Here is a 17,127-nt window from a genome sequence, read left to right as displayed (position 1 = left end):
AATTTAATTAACTCAATCAACAGGGAGATTTTTTTTCTTTTTCTTTTAAGGTTTTGCACAAAAATTTAAAAGATATTAGTATTTTAAATTTTATTACTCAATTTTATATTTTATCCTTCATCTATTATATCAGTGATCTCACTTATGTATTCTCTTCTACCAAACTAATATTAATTATAAAAAATAAATATGTAAATAAAATATTAATTATTTATTAATTTTATAAAAAAACAATAAGACAAAAATGTAACTAATACCTGGTTTGTAGAATCTCAGAGTAATTCTCTCTGAAGCACTAAAACAATTAATGATGATTATATTTATTAAAATTTGGCTTTGACACTACATATATGCACACGAGGATTAGTGCTCATGTTTGTTACACGGTATAATTCATTTTAAAATAATTCTCAAACTGAATTCGAATCTCCAAGATTACACTTGAAAAATAAAATAAAAAACCATAATCTTCTTTTAAAAAGAGATAATATTTTTTAAAATTCAAATAAAAGTAAATAGGAATAAATTGGAGTAAAATCCTATATATATATATATATATATATATATATTTATTTATTAAAATAGCACGCCATAATTTCACAACAAATTAACTTGCGTAAATCCGATTCAATTTCCATATTCTATACCAAATATTTTAAAAAGGACGATGCAATATAGGTTTGAGTATCGTAAATTCTAAAGAGAAACGATTTCCGAAATCACAAATCAAAGCATATAAACGTAAAATGAAATAAACATAAATATATATAAAAAAAAGGAGTTTTTATTTAAGCGTGAGAAAAAAAAGAAAAAAAAAGAAGAATTTTCTAGATCTCATGTAAAAATAATAAAAAATAAAAGAAAATATTAGTTTGAAGTTTGCACATCCTAAGGGCATTCATTGATTGCTACATATAAATAGGGCAATGGTATTGCTAAGCCTCGTCTCTTGAACAAACCTCTTGAGCCGCACCTTCTTATCTCTTCTCGTCTCATCTCAACACTTTCCTCTCTTTCGTTTCGCTTCGTCTGAGTTCTCCTTTCAATCTTCTGCAGGTATCATCATCATTCTTACACTTCGTCTTCTCTCTCTCTCTCTCTTTTTCATTATCGCTTTTCGATTTTCCTTTTTTGAATTTTATTTAGGTTTCAAGTTCTATCTGGAAAAACATAGATCGTGTAATCGGTTTCTTGTTTTAGATATATCTATTTTAGATTCAATGGATTTATTTGTTGTCGACTTTTAGTGTTTTTTTTTCTTATTTATTTTTGTGGTCGGATTTTGATGCGATTGAGATCTGAATATTTGTTGATGATAAGATTTTATATCGCTGCGTTTAACGATCTTCGGTTAAACTCCAGCATTTGGCGATAAACCTTGCCCTATTTGTTGTGTTCATGTTTGAATTATTTTGTATTGTGGTAATTAATAGTTAAGAGTAAACTTATTGTGTTATTATGATTGATGGTTAAGATTTTAACTGTGTTTGGATTAAGTTGATTTGGAAGAATAATCGCGTTCTTTTATATGTTCAGAATAATATGTAGCTAAACGTGCATGCCAAAGTCTGTTGGAAGTGTTTGACTTGTGATTTAACTTGGGTTAATCTGTTTGAACGATGGTTTTTGGATTGTGCGAAATGGTGTCCGTTAATCTGTGTATTAGATCCCTCTGTGGGTGATAAGGCTTGCTGGTTGTTTTTTCGTTGATCTACTCGATGTTAAATAGAACACCTGTCAATTATTTAAGCCACTTTGCAAGGTGTTTTTGAGATAGATTTTTAGTTTAATTTGTCTTCAGGGTTCCAAATTATGCGATATGATTATTATGTATCGGATATATGGCATTTATTTTTTTATGGCTTTTTTTGTGCGTTATGTTATGGACTTGACTGTCTTCTTTTTCCGATTTGTTGTTGTCACTTTCTGGAAGTGATAACGAGTGTTTTGCCGTTGTTATTGAGATAATTTAGCCTCTGGTTGTTGACTCAGGAATCCTGCAAGTTCTGCTGTAGCAGATTCCAAGGTGAAGGTGTCACGTTGAAGTTTCTTTCATGTTTGAACGGGCAATTATCCATTTTGGAGCAATTGAGTTGCTTGGAGATTGTTTTTCGTCGTCTAGAAAAAAGAACAGGCCCTTACCCAGAAGGCTTAGCTGTATGCATCGTGCGCCATACCAGGAACATCCTAAGCTTTGTTGTTGGTGTTTGCATCCCACCATTGCTGAAGGAGGGTCTTTGTGATTACAATCAGCAGATCACAACATTGCAGCTGAATAAACTTTGAATTCCAGCATCTGCTGCCACTCTTGTGTTTCTTTTGAGACTTTCAGTATTTGAGTCATCATGGCCTTACAGAACATTGGTGCCAGTAACAGTGATGATGCCTTCTACAGGTATAAGATGCCTAAAATGGTTACCAAAATTGAGGGCAGAGGTAATGGCATCAAAACAAATATTGTCAATATGGTTGATATTGCAAAAGCATTGGCAAGGCCAGCTTCATACACAACAAAGTATTTTGGTTGTGAGCTTGGAGCTCAATCAAAATTTGATGAGAAAACTGGGACTTCTCATGTTAATGGGGCACATGATACTGCAAAACTTGCTGGCCTTCTTGAGAACTTCATTAAGAAATATGTCCAGTGTTATGGTTGTGGAAATCCTGAAACTGAGATCTTAATTACTAAGAACCAGATGATTCAGCTGAAATGCGCTGCTTGTGGTTTTGTGTCTGATGTTGATATGAGAGACAAGCTGACTACCTTCATCATTAAGAACCCTCCAGAAGTAAAGAAAGGATCTAAAGACAAGAAGGCCATGAGGAGAGCTGAGAAGGAAAGACTGAAAGAAGGTGAATTAGCTGATGAGGAACAGAAAAAAATAAAGAAAGATGTTAAGAAGAAAGGAACCACATCTTCTAAGGATGGCACAACAAAATCTACCTCTTCAAGGAAAAAGGCAAATGGCTCTGATGAAGACCGAACATCTCCTCCTCGCAGTCAAATTGATGAGAAGGAAGAGGCTCATGATGAAGAAGATGACGATGATGTACAATGGCAAACAGATACATCACTGGAGGCTGCTCGACAACGTATCCAAGAACAGTTAAGTGCTGTGACAGCCGATATGGTCATGCTCTCCACAAATGAACCAGAGAAGAAGGAGAAAGCACCGACTAAGGTAAGCAACAATTCTGATAATGGTAACTCCATGCCCTACAGGACACTGGTCGGGGAAGTCAAAGCAGATTTGAATAAAGGTGTTGCAGCAAAGGAGTTGCTGTCCCATCTGGCTGCACTTCCTGGATCTGCTCAGGAGAAGATGAGCGCTCTGTATGAAGCCCTTTTTGAGGGCATTGAGAAAGGGTTTGCCAAAGAAGCTATTAAGAAAAAGAGCTACCTCGCCGCTGCAGTTGCTGAGGAAGAGGGTTTACAGTTGTTATTGCTGCGTGCAATTGAGGAATTTTCTGGCAAGTCCACATCCAATGCGTTGAAGGAGGTTGGCCTGGTTCTGAAGGCACTGTACGATGCTGATGTCCTGGAGGAAGAGCACATAGTGCAGTGGTATCAAAAAGGGCTGAAGGGTGATCATAAGAACTCGCAGATTTGGAAGAATGTCCAACCTTTCATTGATTGGCTTCAGAATGCAGAATCAGAATCGGAGGAAGAATAAAATGCTTGAACTGTTTACTTTTGCTTTGCTTGTGTCTTTTGTTCCAAATAAAGGGTCTGGTCCCTAGTGGTGTTGATCGTTGTTCTAAAACTTACTTGTGATGTGTACTTTCGTGTCTGTACTTGCGTAAAATTATGTTCTGAGATTGTGGATCGTGCGTAGTATTATTGTGTTTGACTTTTGTCTTGGTTGTTTTTTACTATAGCTCTTCCGTCTTCATTGCATTAAGTTATGTGAAAACACTTAGCATAATGTGTCCTTGGACCTTGGCCTTCGTTGTTATTCGATGCTTGTCTCTGGAGAAACTGCCGTATAACTCTTGCTGCACATTTGAAAGAATGGTAGAATTCCTTCCATGATTGTCCGGTTGCGTGAGAAGAAAACTAAGGAAAACAATAAGCGTTACAATAAAAAGAACGCAGTGCTGGAGCCACGAGATGTTTTTGTTGCTATTTTTTAAATGAAGATCAAACTTTCATCTTTATAACGTGCTAGATTTTTAAAATTGGTCTTTATTATATATACATAATTAAGGTAAAATTTTAATCTTAATTGAACAATATCATCACTATACCTAAGTTGTAATAAATTTATTTTTATAAGAACTTGAGATTTGCCAACATACAGGCCTAACTTCACTTGGTCCAAGTTATTATGTAAAAAACTAATACGTTCAGAAAATTAATTAAATTTTTTTCTACGGCTTTATAGTTTTACTCCTTGAAGATGAAATTCATCAGTTAAGACTTAGGGTGTGAATTTCACTTAAGCAATTTGTATATTAGAAATAAAATATAGTTAGGGATTTATATGATCATTGCATAAAGTAATTCCCTTTTGTTTATTTTGTTGGGATAGTTTGAAGACTAATGTATGGTTGGTTGGCATTATACTCCAAGGTTTTAAGAAGTTGATTAATTTAAGCTATATATATACAGAGAGAGAGAAAGAAAGAAAAAAGAGGAAAGAGAGTGAAAAAAAATTTTCTTACATCAATATAAATTTAAGAACTTTTACATTTAATCTTAACCTTTGGTCATGATATATATATTTCACTTTATCAAGTTGTTATGTTGATAAGTAGAGATACTATTATGTTCATATAGATAGATAAGTAGCTGATGAAATTGGTAAAGAAATGTATAAAAAATGCATTATAACTTTTTATTTTAAATTGATTAGTACACTTTTCATTTTGCTGTTTGCAATAATCTAGTTAGTCATGATAATGTATATTTTGGTACTTCGTCTTTGACTTTGCCTTTTTTCTTTCTCATCCTTTTCTTTTGCAATAACAAGGGGCTATATTTTTATATAGAACAGAACAGCATCTTTACATTAATTGACTTTTGCAGAGGAGTAACTACATTTTTTTTCCAGCCATTTAGGTCTGCTCCTGCCTTCCCTTCAAATAAAGGATGATATGACTCCACTATGATTTATCTTAGCAATCTCTTCATCCGAAGGTGACCATTGAATTCACTGAATGTGAATGACACGTAATTGAGACTGTCTTGTGTCATTTTCCTCATGTGATTGCAAAGGAGAATGATGATCCTGTGCAGAAAAAAAAAATTGATTTCCCTTGCCTAATGACACCAAGACTTCATTAAAATATGAATAAGGAGTTATTAGTTTGTTGCAATCAAATGCATGTGCTGGAGATGCATTCGGTGCCCGATTTGAAGAGCTTATGAATAAGCAAGACAACTTTTGAAAATAATTTGACTCCAACAAGCTTTTAACTTATTTCAGTAACTATATTGATATAACTTATTAAAATAAGTTATTTTCAGCTTACCACATTGAATTTTATGGTTAATTTTATTATATAAATCATTTTTTTTAAATTATTTAAATAAATACTTAAGTTGTGTATTAGAATGCAGGATAAATTAGTGCAAGATGAGCATAGGAAACATTAAACCTGTACTAAATATATATTCCACCAATTGAATTGTATATCTTAGAGTTAGCAGCAATAGCATTTAATAAAAGATATAATTTCGAAGTCCATTGAACGTTCCTCTTCCTTTCGGTTTTGCTGCTACTTTTCTTTACTAAAACAAATCAATTGAAAATCATCCATTTCCCTGTCTTTACAGTTAGGCATTATCTGATTAATTCTCACGACACCTGAAGTGATTACCAAATAATGCGCCAAAATATTGTATCTTTATACAAATATCACTGGGATACATGGAATTCTTAGTAACCCTTGTAGTAGTAGTAATAAAGTAATCAACTACTTACAGAGTTACAGGTCTGCAATAATGGAAATTTTAATTAAGCATTGATTTTTGAGTATCTATTAAACAACACCAACTATTCAAGACTACGTTGGAAAGTCACATCTAACCACATGCAAATGTTCCAGAACAAATTTGCTAACCTGGTATTGAAACCGTTGGATTGCAACAATAGCTTTAAACATTATATACATTGGTACAGTTATTCTCAACACTACTAACTGCAATGCATAGAAGAAAACAAAATTGTTTTTTAGACTAAAGTGTCAAAAAGGTCGTCATTATGTTTTTCCATAATGAATGTATCTATGCTCTCTTACCATAATCACTGTCAATGAATACTCTCCTTCTCCACTGAGTATAAATATGATTGGAAGTGTATGGCGTAAAACAAGAAGAACAATAAACTGCAATAGATATGGAAACAACCTTATTGTAAGAATGGTAAGCAAAACTGGTAACATAAACATAACACTAGAACAACCACAGCAAAATTCATTTTCAATTATAATGTGCATGAAACTAAACAAATCTATAAAGTTGTCCGTGTCACAATCTGCATATATAGATGAATTGCAAATTAAAACACAAAAGTGAAGGGAGAAAAAGGAAATTACAATAATGGCAACAATGCGGCAGCATTTTAGGCTCCTTGTAGAGGGTGCTAAATATTCTAAGTCAAGGTCTAGGAATTCATGGTTAGCAGTAAACATTGCAATTAACTCAGGATTATGAAGATCACTTCTTGAAATGTTCCAATTCCCTCTGAGATAACAATTTCTATCATCATTTAATCGTAGAAAAAATATTATATAAATTGGGATTATGAATTTAGTGACAGATTAATTAACAAGTACCCAAAGTTTATTGAAGAACCACCGTAATGGAATAGGGGAGGTGGTGGGGGAAGAGTATACCCGGGCTTAAGTTGCTGCAGTACCAAATAAAAATGGAAATCTCATGAGTTTGAATAACTAGAATAAATGAAAATGTTTGAATAAAATAAGATTTTTGTTAATTTCAATCTTTGAGGTTAACGAACTTAAAATAGCATATTTTTATTAGGAAAAAAAAAACACATTTTTGAGTAAATATAATAAATACTTCTTTTAATAAAAAATTATATTTTGAGTGTTTATATTTAGTTTTAAAAACTGAGGTCAACTTTTTCTATACAATAATACTTCCTTTGTCTTCGAAAAATAGTCATTTAAGATTAAGAGATATAAACTAAGAAACATATTTCATTATCTTGGTTCTATAGAAAGTATTATAAAATTTTCTATTATATCTTTTATATAATTTTATAGTGAAAATTTTTAAAAATTGTTTATGTAATAAAAAGATAAAAAATAAGTTTTGAATTATAAAATGAATATTATTTTGTGAAAAATGAAAGTAGTTAAAGTGTTTTTTTTTTTTTAAAGACAGAGTGAGTAGGAGATTACAAACCTGTTGACAAATCTCACAGGTAGTATCGCCTTTCTCATTGCACCATCTTTGAACACATTTTCGATGTGCAAACTACAGTCATCAAAAGAAATAGAAAGCTCAAGTTCTTAATCTAAACAAGGCACCAAAAGGGCCATAGCAATCCTATAACAAGCAAGTATATTAAAAAGTAAGCAACTATTACGGTTTAATATTTCGAATTTCAAAGTTTATATTAGGTGAAGATGATCTTCCACGAGTATAAATTTACGCAAATAAATATAACAAACATTGCAAAATCAATTGGCAAGACAATGTTACCTTCAAGGTGCCACAACAAGAACAGGGTGTGTCCATGTTTGAGTCTTCATCCTCATCGTGGCATATTCGACATTGTACCAATCTATTAGGAGATGACATAATTTGCTCATTCATATCATTAACATATCAACATTGCTTGATCATAGAGTTGTTTGTCGCAACCCCTCCTTTAGATCTCAATAGCATTGCATTTATCTTCAGAGATTACAATCACAATGTAAGTAAATCAATTTCATCTTTGCTTTATAAATTTGATTTGATTTATTTATTTATGTTTGCCTAAGGTGGTACGTTTCACAAGAGATAAGGGAAGAAAGGAACTTCCACGCACACAAGGAAGGTATACTGTTAGCCAATCTTCAATTCAAATAAAATGTTCATCTTAGACCAAGTATATGAATCTTGAAATTCCCTAACAAAGATGATCTTTGAAATTGGAATATCCAATTTTTTAAATAGATGCTTGTCCAAATGTTCTATTGGTCAAACCTTCCCATCAATTTGCCTTTGCCTTTCTCTTTTCTAGGTTTGCGTGAGTATGTTATTATTTAGACTCAAGAGTTAGACAATAAGAAATGTTCTTGTAAATTCTTAAATCTCAATGGGAATGATTTGAAAATTTACTAAAAAATATCAAAGTAAAACTATTTATCTATTTGAGATAGTTTTTGCCACCTATCAATTCTGGCGATACTTTTTTAAAAAAATTGTTCACTTTAGGAGTGATATATATTATGTGCTTGACATCCTAGACAAGTAAATGAATTTTTTTAATATTTTTTAATAAATAATTTTAAAGTGTATTTTATTTTTGTCAACAAGTAAAGATGAAAGTCTTTCTTTTGAAAAATAAAAATAAAAAGCTGTACCGTGGCATAGATGCTTCTTTGAGTCACTTTCCATTGGAAATGAAAAGCATATTACACAGTATGATTCATGAATCAACAAAGATCAGTAAAAAAAGCCAAATCATGGCACCCAAGGTTTTGAAAATTTGAAGAATGAAGAAATAGGTGCAGACAAAGGAAAGTGACACACTTTTGACTATTGTGTTAGGCTAGTTTTGTCCTGAAGTGACCCAAATTAGATATTGATTTTGCATTAGAACTGCTTAAAACATGACTTTAATGAGATTCATTGTCTTGGCCTATATTAACTTAACTTCAAAAAGACAAGTAAATATTTTCACAAGGGTAACTTAATTTCTGATCAAATTTCTATTGATTACAAGCCGCAATTGCTCCAGAGAATATACATAGTATTGTCGAACACAATATTTTCAATGAAATGGGATCATGTAGGGCCAATTTTCAACTTCAAAATTGAGTTTTCATGTGCCTCAACAGCAAATAACTCGAGGTACATCGTATGCTGGCGAAGAACAAAACCAGGTTAATTAATTAAGTTTGTCGCCAACTTTTCTAAAGATTATTTTAAGTTATCTTTTCAAATATTGGTATTTTATATACTTTCTTTAACTGTTTACCTGTTATTTAATAGACAATTTATTGATGTAAGAAATTGACATGTTCACAGTTGATGTATACTTTTAATATAATTTTATAATATTTATATTAATAAATTAATTTCTTAGAAAAATGCTAGTGAGAATAATAAGTCTAATTATGACTAACAAATTTTTTATTAGTATGTACGTTAAATTTCAATTAGAGGATTGTAGCATCAAATATATAATATGAAGCGGGAAAACTTTGAGCAAATTATAACGACAGCAAAATCTTTTCTTGGTGGTGATGTTGGTTATTTGAATCAAACGATTAAGTTGGTGAACATTTGATATTAAAAAGTATTTATTTCGTCAAATTATACTTTATTATACAGTGAAAGTTTCACCTTTTATAATTTATTTTTATATTTTTTTTTGTCATTAAAATTTTTACACTTTTTTATGTCATTTTACTTTTATGTGGTGCTACCTTTTTGTATTAATTACTTTATCTCTCATAAGAGAGTTTATTGATAGAAAATATATATATATAAAGGGATAAATTAAAAACCATGAAATCACAAAAAAAGTATAATTTATCCTATTTCTATGGTAATGGCGCCTAAACCAGTTTCCATTTCATCCTCTCAAATTAAAATTGAATTCTATTACTTACATGATTGGTTATAAATTTTCATCCCTTAAATTAATACATAAGTCACAACTATCAACAAAATAAAACATAGATATTTAACTCTGCTTTTAGTTCAAATTTGATCATGTAATCCTTCTTGGATCCTTAGAATATCTGAGATAACATATTTTAAGGTCCAATTTAAATTAATTTATCAAAAGTATTTATATATAGAAAAGTAAAGTAAATCAAAACTTTTCTCACATATACTTTAACATTGATCATTTTTGGATTCAAGAATCAAAAGTAGTGCTTTATTCACTTCATTTCAACTGGGTCTAGTAACGATATATTCTACCAAGATTCTTATTAACAAACCCAACCTAATTGGATGCCATACACATAAAAAACTCAAAACTTGTCCTTGCAACACGATTATTCTATCTTAGCATAAACCAAAGTTAGATAAAGATGTTCATCCCAATTTTCAGGGCACGAAACAAGATCATTGCAACAGACAGTGGAACACTCAAAGCTACCAATGTTACCATCCCTAAAGCAATACTTGGTCTAATCCCCATCAAATAACCCTGCAACAACCCAATTGCATTACAAATATCTTCATCATAACGATCATAACACTGCTTCTCCCAATCCATCCAATTAGAAGGTGGGTCTTGTTGATTCATCTCTAACATCTTCATCTCCCTTATACGCAATCGCAGCACTATCATGTTCTCATCCACTAATCTACCCATGTAATCTCTTCCATTGTTTTCTCTACTACTTGCTCTCACAATTCTGCTATTATGGCTCCTTCTTCTACATTGCATAGATCTCCATGAAAGCTTACAAGATGAAAGATGTGAAGCCTCCATTCTTAATAAATAAGAAAGAAATTAAAGACAAGGATCAATGGGGTGAGTGAAATGTGAGAAAGGGTGATATATACTTATGAGAGATGCAATTAAATTAACTGTGCAAATTACGTGAACTCGATTGTCATATTTTTCATGTAATCCCAAGCAAAGACGGCGCGTGGGTCACCCGTGCCCAAAAGTATCCGCCGATTTTTTTAATATACGGCTGTTATTAAAGATTATAGAATATTCAACGATTTAATATATTAGTAATATTAAAAGTTATAATTTTTAATAAAATATATTTTTAGTCTTTTTTTATATATGATCTGGCCGGAGTTGTAAATATATATGATCCGCAACTCAATTTTTCTAAGATGGTAATAGGCGGCTAATGATGAGTGATGATGATTTGAATATTTAGATGCATCGACAATTTCTTTCACGTCAAACTTCACTGCATAACAAAATTCGGCTTCATGAATTATATTCCCACAGGGAATGATGGACACGGCCTGACCTCTCTTTTAATGTCAAATATGAAATACTCTTTTATTTGTATGCATGCCATAGGTTGAGAAACATTCTGGCTCTTGAAATTCTAACGCAAACTTGAACCCAAGCAAAATTGGAGGCTCTTTGCCATCTCTAAGGCATGAAATTTGCAAACCTGCCAACTTGTATACTTACAGATTGCGATTTGATGTAGAATGTGTGATCAGAACATTGTAGCTATAATTCAGGAATTTCAGTCTTGATTTGGTTCAATCATGCTTAAAAGAGAGAGGGGGATATATATATATATATAAGATCACTGATCATTTGGGGAGCATCATTTGGGGAGCATACCCCAGAAGTTGCCTATTGGCCTTGCAAGTGTTCATTCAGCCTCCTTTGATCTCATGGTAGATGATAGGGAGTTCACTAGCTCTAGTTGTTATTAGTACATGTAACAAGATATTTTTTTAAAATTCTTAATAAATTGACAAAATTAAGTTATATATCTTTGACATAAACTGGACTCAATACTCATTTAGTGATCTACCCTTCCCCTAATGTTCATTTATTTATTTTTAAATAGCACAACAAAATTTTTCCATCCAATGTTAATCTTATATATAGTCTCTTGTAAAACTTATCCATTTGAGCAAAATAAATGAAATGCCGTGATTTAACAGTATCTCATATACCAGAAAGATAATATATCTTATAACAAACCTAAAGAGCAAATTTGAAATTCTTATATATGAGTACATTCAACTTTCTTGATTTATTTGATTTGGAATCTAGCAAGCAATTCCAACCATATATTGGTAGCAACTAAACCCCTTCTATCTATCTCTCACCTTGAACCAAAGCAAGATAAGAGGTACTTTGCTATCTTCATAGCATGAAACAAACCCACCCCTGAACATATCATCACACTCAAAGCTACAAGGACTAACATCCCTAATGCAGCACTTGGTCTAAGGCCCATCAAATAAGATTGCAATAACTGCATTGCTTCAAAAACATCTTTATCATAATAAGCATAATATTGCTTCTCCCACTCCATCCAATTCGAAGGAGCTTCTTGATTCGCCTCCAACATCTTCATCTCCTTTACACGCAAACGTAGAACTATCATGTTCTCATCTACCGAACTCCCCCAACGATCTTCATGATCACCAACTTTGCACCTCATTCTAACCATACCCCCATGTGATCTATGGCTCGTTTGATTCTTGGAAACTTGGCTCCATGAAAGCTTGCACTTGCACCATCCAAAATTTGTCGCCTCCATTGATAGTTAAGAAGCTTAACACCTCTATTAATTATTTTTATATGCTAATAAGTTTAGGGTGTGAGTAGCTCTAGCAATGTTGTTAGAATGGGTTGTTGGCAAGCAATGATGATTGATGATATAAACTTATATATAGTATACAAAGGATTCAACAATAGATTACATAACGATGATCAAGTTAACCGTGTTAAGCGTGACATGTTATCATTGGAATATTTATGTACAGCAAAAATACTATGCAGCTACGCGTATGTGCCGCGTCCATTGTATCAGTTAGTATACGTTGCTTATTGAAGTCAACAAAAGAAACCAATGCTCAACCTGAACAATTTGGTGATCATGACTATATATATTAGACTTTAACAAACAGAAACAGATGCTGATTGAGTAATTACTAAGGAAATAAATTTTGAAGTGCTGAAATTGTTGGCTCCATGCAGGAAAATATTGTTTCCTTTTGGTTTGGTGGACCCCGCTACGTATCAGATACATTATTAAAGGAAAATTCATTTATAAAATAGAGATATCTCTGTAATTGATCAATGAAAAGAATATGTTTTTAGAGGGTATTTTTGAAATGCATATATATGAAAAGATAAAAAGAAATAAACGAGAGATGAAAATGATTTTATATCATATCAAATAGTGTATTAGTAATTTAATAATTAAATAATAAAATTAGAATTAATAAAATTTGTAGTAGAAACCTTATCCTGAAATTGCCTGAACCGACCACCCTAAAGTCCAAAGCGAGAGAGAGATTGGTAGTTTTGCTATGTTGTCCATATAAGTGTATTTCTTGAGTTAGTTGTTAAACATTTGTAATTAATTTAAATTTATACGAAAATATTATGACCATGTTAAAATAGAACCTTCCTCAAAAAAGACAAAAGAAAAGTATCAAATTTTAAAATTGTGTTTAGAATAAGAATCATGAATGAAGAAAAAAATACACTTTAGCTTGACAGGTTACCTAGTCAGATTTATTTAAAATAACATATATAAAATGAAATATTCTCTTATATAACCTTCGAATATTTTTTTTAATTTGAAAAATAAAAGTTAACTCTTCTTTCCTCTTCCTTCCTTTTTCTTCTAAGCTTCTTAATTCAAAATAAACATTAAAATATTCGTTAACATATTAATTCCTTTGTTATCAATCAGAATACTCATCTCAAATGTGACGACATCTCATATTACACTTTCTTTTTATCTGTGAAACATGATTGCACTAGCTCCTATTTTTTTTAAATTTGTAAAATTCTCAAATTATTAACTATTTTCAAAGTTTTTTTAGTTAAGTTTTCTCCATCAAACCTTAGTTTTAAATTATTTCTTTTTTAAATTTATTATTTTTCTCTTGAATCTAAATTACTTTTTCCACTTATTTATTTAAATTAAGTATACATATTTCTCTCATAATTTTAAATATTTTACTTAAATTAAAAAAAATCATATAATGTTGGATATATTTATTAGTTTAATAACGTAATAGTTTATGGTAAGTTGTTAACACTAACCTGTCTTTACAGTATGAATATGCTAAAATCCGACCTGTATTCTCCTCACCATTAATTCGTCAACTTCTTATCTTTAAAATTTTTTTATGTCAATTTTTCCCTTCCATAGTTTTTTGTTGCATTATATATTTTTTTAAAATTTAAATTATATTTATAAACATAAATATCAATATAAAAGAGATAAAAAAATAATTTCATTATTATTATTAAATAATAGTTAAATTGTGTATTTTAAGAAATAATATATAATAGGAGATGTTTTAATTATTAATAATGAATATTCTATTTTATTAGTCAGATATAAATTAAAGATATAATTTTAAAAAAAATTGAAGAGAAAATTAAAAAAACTATATATTTAAAAAGTAAAAAAACACACAGAGATTAAATTTGAAGTGTGTTGTGAGGGGTTTGCCCCAAGAGCTGGATATTGCTTCCGACCTCACTTTAAATTCAAGTTGGAGGATTGGATATTTGTTCCCATCATCGTTGCTGCTAAGTTTTGGGACATAATCATAAAAAAAATAAAATTATCACTATTTTTGGAGCATTAGAAATGGCACAAAAGACAATAATTCATTTTTTTTTCTGAATTATTGAAATTATTAGTGCAAATAAACTCTTCCCTTAAGCCATTGATGTTGTTGCCACGATTTAAAGATTCAATGTTGCCTCAAGGGTAACATATTAGATGTGTCTCACATGCTTGAATTGCATTTGGAAGACATTTAAAGTATCAGAAATTATTTAAGGAATCAGTCATTTTTGTACAAGTGTTTGGAAATTATGTATATAGTTAAAAGAATCCCAAATGGAAGAAGTGAACCTCAGATTCATGGATGATGAATCATGAATGACATCAACATCAATCATCATATGAGGTATGAGGAGCAGCGGTGCAACCAGGATCAAATGGATATTCAGAACCACAGCAATGCCAATACTGAAAAACTTTACCAGAGTCAGGAGTATTCATGGTTCCCCCTTCATACACACTCTCAAACTTTCTCTTGGTTTCTCCTGTGGTGGAGGAAGATACTAAGTGATGTGAATCAAGGCCAACTTAAATCTAAATAGTAATGCAAATAAATAACATGATATCAAAATGCACATGATTTGATTCTACTTTAGACTAAACCTTTAACTAAAATACTTATATGACAAATGAGCCTTCTAATTCCATAACCCCATACACGAGCTTGAGGTCTTAGCCTTTTCATAACAGATCCTTCTTTAACCTCAGATTTACTAATAGTTTAACTTCCTTTTTCTAAACACTCAATATGGCTCTGTACCAGTACAACAATTCATGTTATTGTGGCTAGCATTTGTAGCTGCAGAAAATACAATTTTAAGAGTGAAAGTGAAATCACAGGCTTGATAAGGCATGAGTTCTAATATCAGAAGCTCTCCTTCATGAATGTTCACCAATTTCATGTATTACTATTCAAGCTTTGTCAGCACAAAATACAAATATGCTGCCCTATAGCACAAGCTTCGAAAAATTTTAGCTCTCATTCGCCACAGTATTGAATTTATATATATAATATGTTTGCTTATTTCTCAGAAAAAAGTGAACTAGTAAAGATATTGTGATAGCTTTAAAAAGGGTTAGAAGATAGATGTGGCTTATATGCACCATGATAACCAATGAACTAGTGGAAGCCCTTCTATACCTCTCAAGTCTCAACTATATTACTAACTCAATTTTTTTAGCCGTTGAAACTTGAAAAGAGTTCTTCAGTCATAACATAATCTTGGATATAAAAATGAAGTAGTCGTGCGTTGTGAAAAACAATTCATATTGGTTTTTAAACTACATACATGTACTTGATCTCAGGTTCAGAAGTAAAAAATTAAAGAGAACCACATTTATAAGTTTAGTACACTTTTGTCAGCCAGGACAAGTAACAACCTCAATGAAGTCGCAGAATTGAAAAAGCAAAAAAGAAAGAAAACTATGTTCAGATAAATTAACTTGGTCTTTTATCTTATCTAAATTGGGGCCAATTAACCTAGCAATAATCCAAGTTTTTTTGCCAGGGATCTAATTATATCATTTGAGATCTTTGGAAGAATTCTAATGACATCAGAAGATTCCTCGAGTTCCTTTGTAATTTTGATGAGATTAAGGAGAGAGGAAATATATAAACTTGGGACATTACTTTGCAAATTAGAATATCTACAAATAGGCCATTTCAATTCAACTAAACCCACTTTTATATATTCTTCAATATCTACATTCTGCGTCTAAAAATGGAAAATTTAACACCCCCCCCCCCCCAAAAAAAAAAAAAAAGCACATAATTTTGCATAGTCGATGACATAAATTACATATGAACTAGAGAGAATCGAAGTGGGGTACCTCCAAAATGGGCAGTGTGAAATCGACAAGCAAGAGGGTGATTGAGTGCAGGGTCGAATTGGGTTTTGCAATTCTTACAAGTTTTGAGGTTGATGTTGGTTTTGTGGCTTGAGCAACACCGAATATATGGGAATTGATGCAAAAATGTGTATGTGTGTGTGTTGTTGGGCTTTGATAAAGTTATGCTTTGAGATTGCAGAGCTGAAAGGGTTTTGTTCCCATGAAGAAGAAAATGGTGAGAAAAGGAAAGAGCCATGGAGCTATGAGAAAACGGATAAGAATTGTTTTGTTACTTTTCACTCTGCTTTTTGGTTTGGATTCTCTTCATGTTTTCATTGTGAACAGAATGAATGTAAGAATTAATAATGATTTTGTATTACCTCAACCTATTTATTAAACTGAAAGAAAATTAATCAAACGAAATGTTTGCATAAATATCAAAATGAGATGATAAAAAATTTATAGTGATTTTGAAGAATATTTTTATATTAAAAATATATAAACAAATACGAAATAAATAATAATATATAATATTATCAATTAAAAATAATATAATTTATTTAATCGTTAAAAAATATTTATTTCATGAAACATTAAAACTTTATTAGCCCCGATTTGAAATTTTTTTTATTGGAAATTATTAATGTAAAATGATTGATAATCATCAAATTTGATTATAAGAAGAAAAAAAAAGTTTACACTTGATTGTGCACTTCAATGTCAAAGCTAAGTAATATCTGCTATTTGTAAAGAATACAAAATCACCTTAATCAAATTAGCTTTTCTTTTATTATTGAAAACAATTGCATACCATCTTAATTAATATGAAATTTCATTAAGAAA

General features: G+C 31.1%; 3 protein-coding genes across 3 annotated transcripts; 1 reads left to right on the top strand and 2 right to left on the bottom strand.

Annotated features, from left to right (window-relative positions):
- The first annotated feature begins 927 nt into the window (after positions 1–927).
- On the top strand, positions 928–4,155 carry LOC113863036 (eukaryotic translation initiation factor 5-like). The gene is made up of 2 exons (XM_027496412.1): positions 928–1,056; positions 1,993–4,155. Exon 2 carries the CDS (start codon positions 2,346–2,348, stop codon positions 3,672–3,674), a length of 1,329 nt encoding a protein of 442 aa, XP_027352213.1. The 5' UTR covers positions 928–1,056; positions 1,993–2,345; the 3' UTR covers positions 3,675–4,155.
- Positions 4,156–5,153: 998 nt separating this feature from the next.
- On the bottom strand, positions 5,154–7,789 carry LOC113863803. Its single transcript, XM_027497523.1, has 7 exons — positions 7,676–7,789; positions 7,376–7,447; positions 6,781–6,854; positions 6,541–6,688; positions 6,244–6,330; positions 6,067–6,144; positions 5,154–5,231 (listed from the first exon to the last, which is right to left on the bottom strand). The coding sequence occupies exons 1-7, from the start codon at positions 7,787–7,789 to the stop codon at positions 5,154–5,156; spliced, it is 651 nt and encodes a 216-aa protein (XP_027353324.1).
- Positions 7,790–14,700: 6,911 nt separating this feature from the next.
- On the bottom strand, positions 14,701–16,614 carry LOC113860675. Its single transcript, XM_027493152.1, has 2 exons — positions 16,285–16,614; positions 14,701–14,939 (listed from the first exon to the last, which is right to left on the bottom strand). Exons 1-2 carry the CDS (start codon positions 16,538–16,540, stop codon positions 14,785–14,787), a joined length of 411 nt encoding a protein of 136 aa, XP_027348953.1. The 5' UTR covers positions 16,541–16,614; the 3' UTR covers positions 14,701–14,784.
- Positions 16,615–17,127: the final 513 nt, after the last annotated feature.

This window comes from Abrus precatorius, unplaced genomic scaffold (genome assembly GCF_003935025.1).
Source record: "Abrus precatorius isolate BTA unplaced genomic scaffold, Abrus_2018 Scaffold3, whole genome shotgun sequence".
Classification (NCBI taxonomy): Eukaryota; Viridiplantae; Streptophyta; class Magnoliopsida; order Fabales; family Fabaceae; genus Abrus; species Abrus precatorius.
This window is presented reverse-complemented; position numbering and strand designations above follow the sequence as displayed.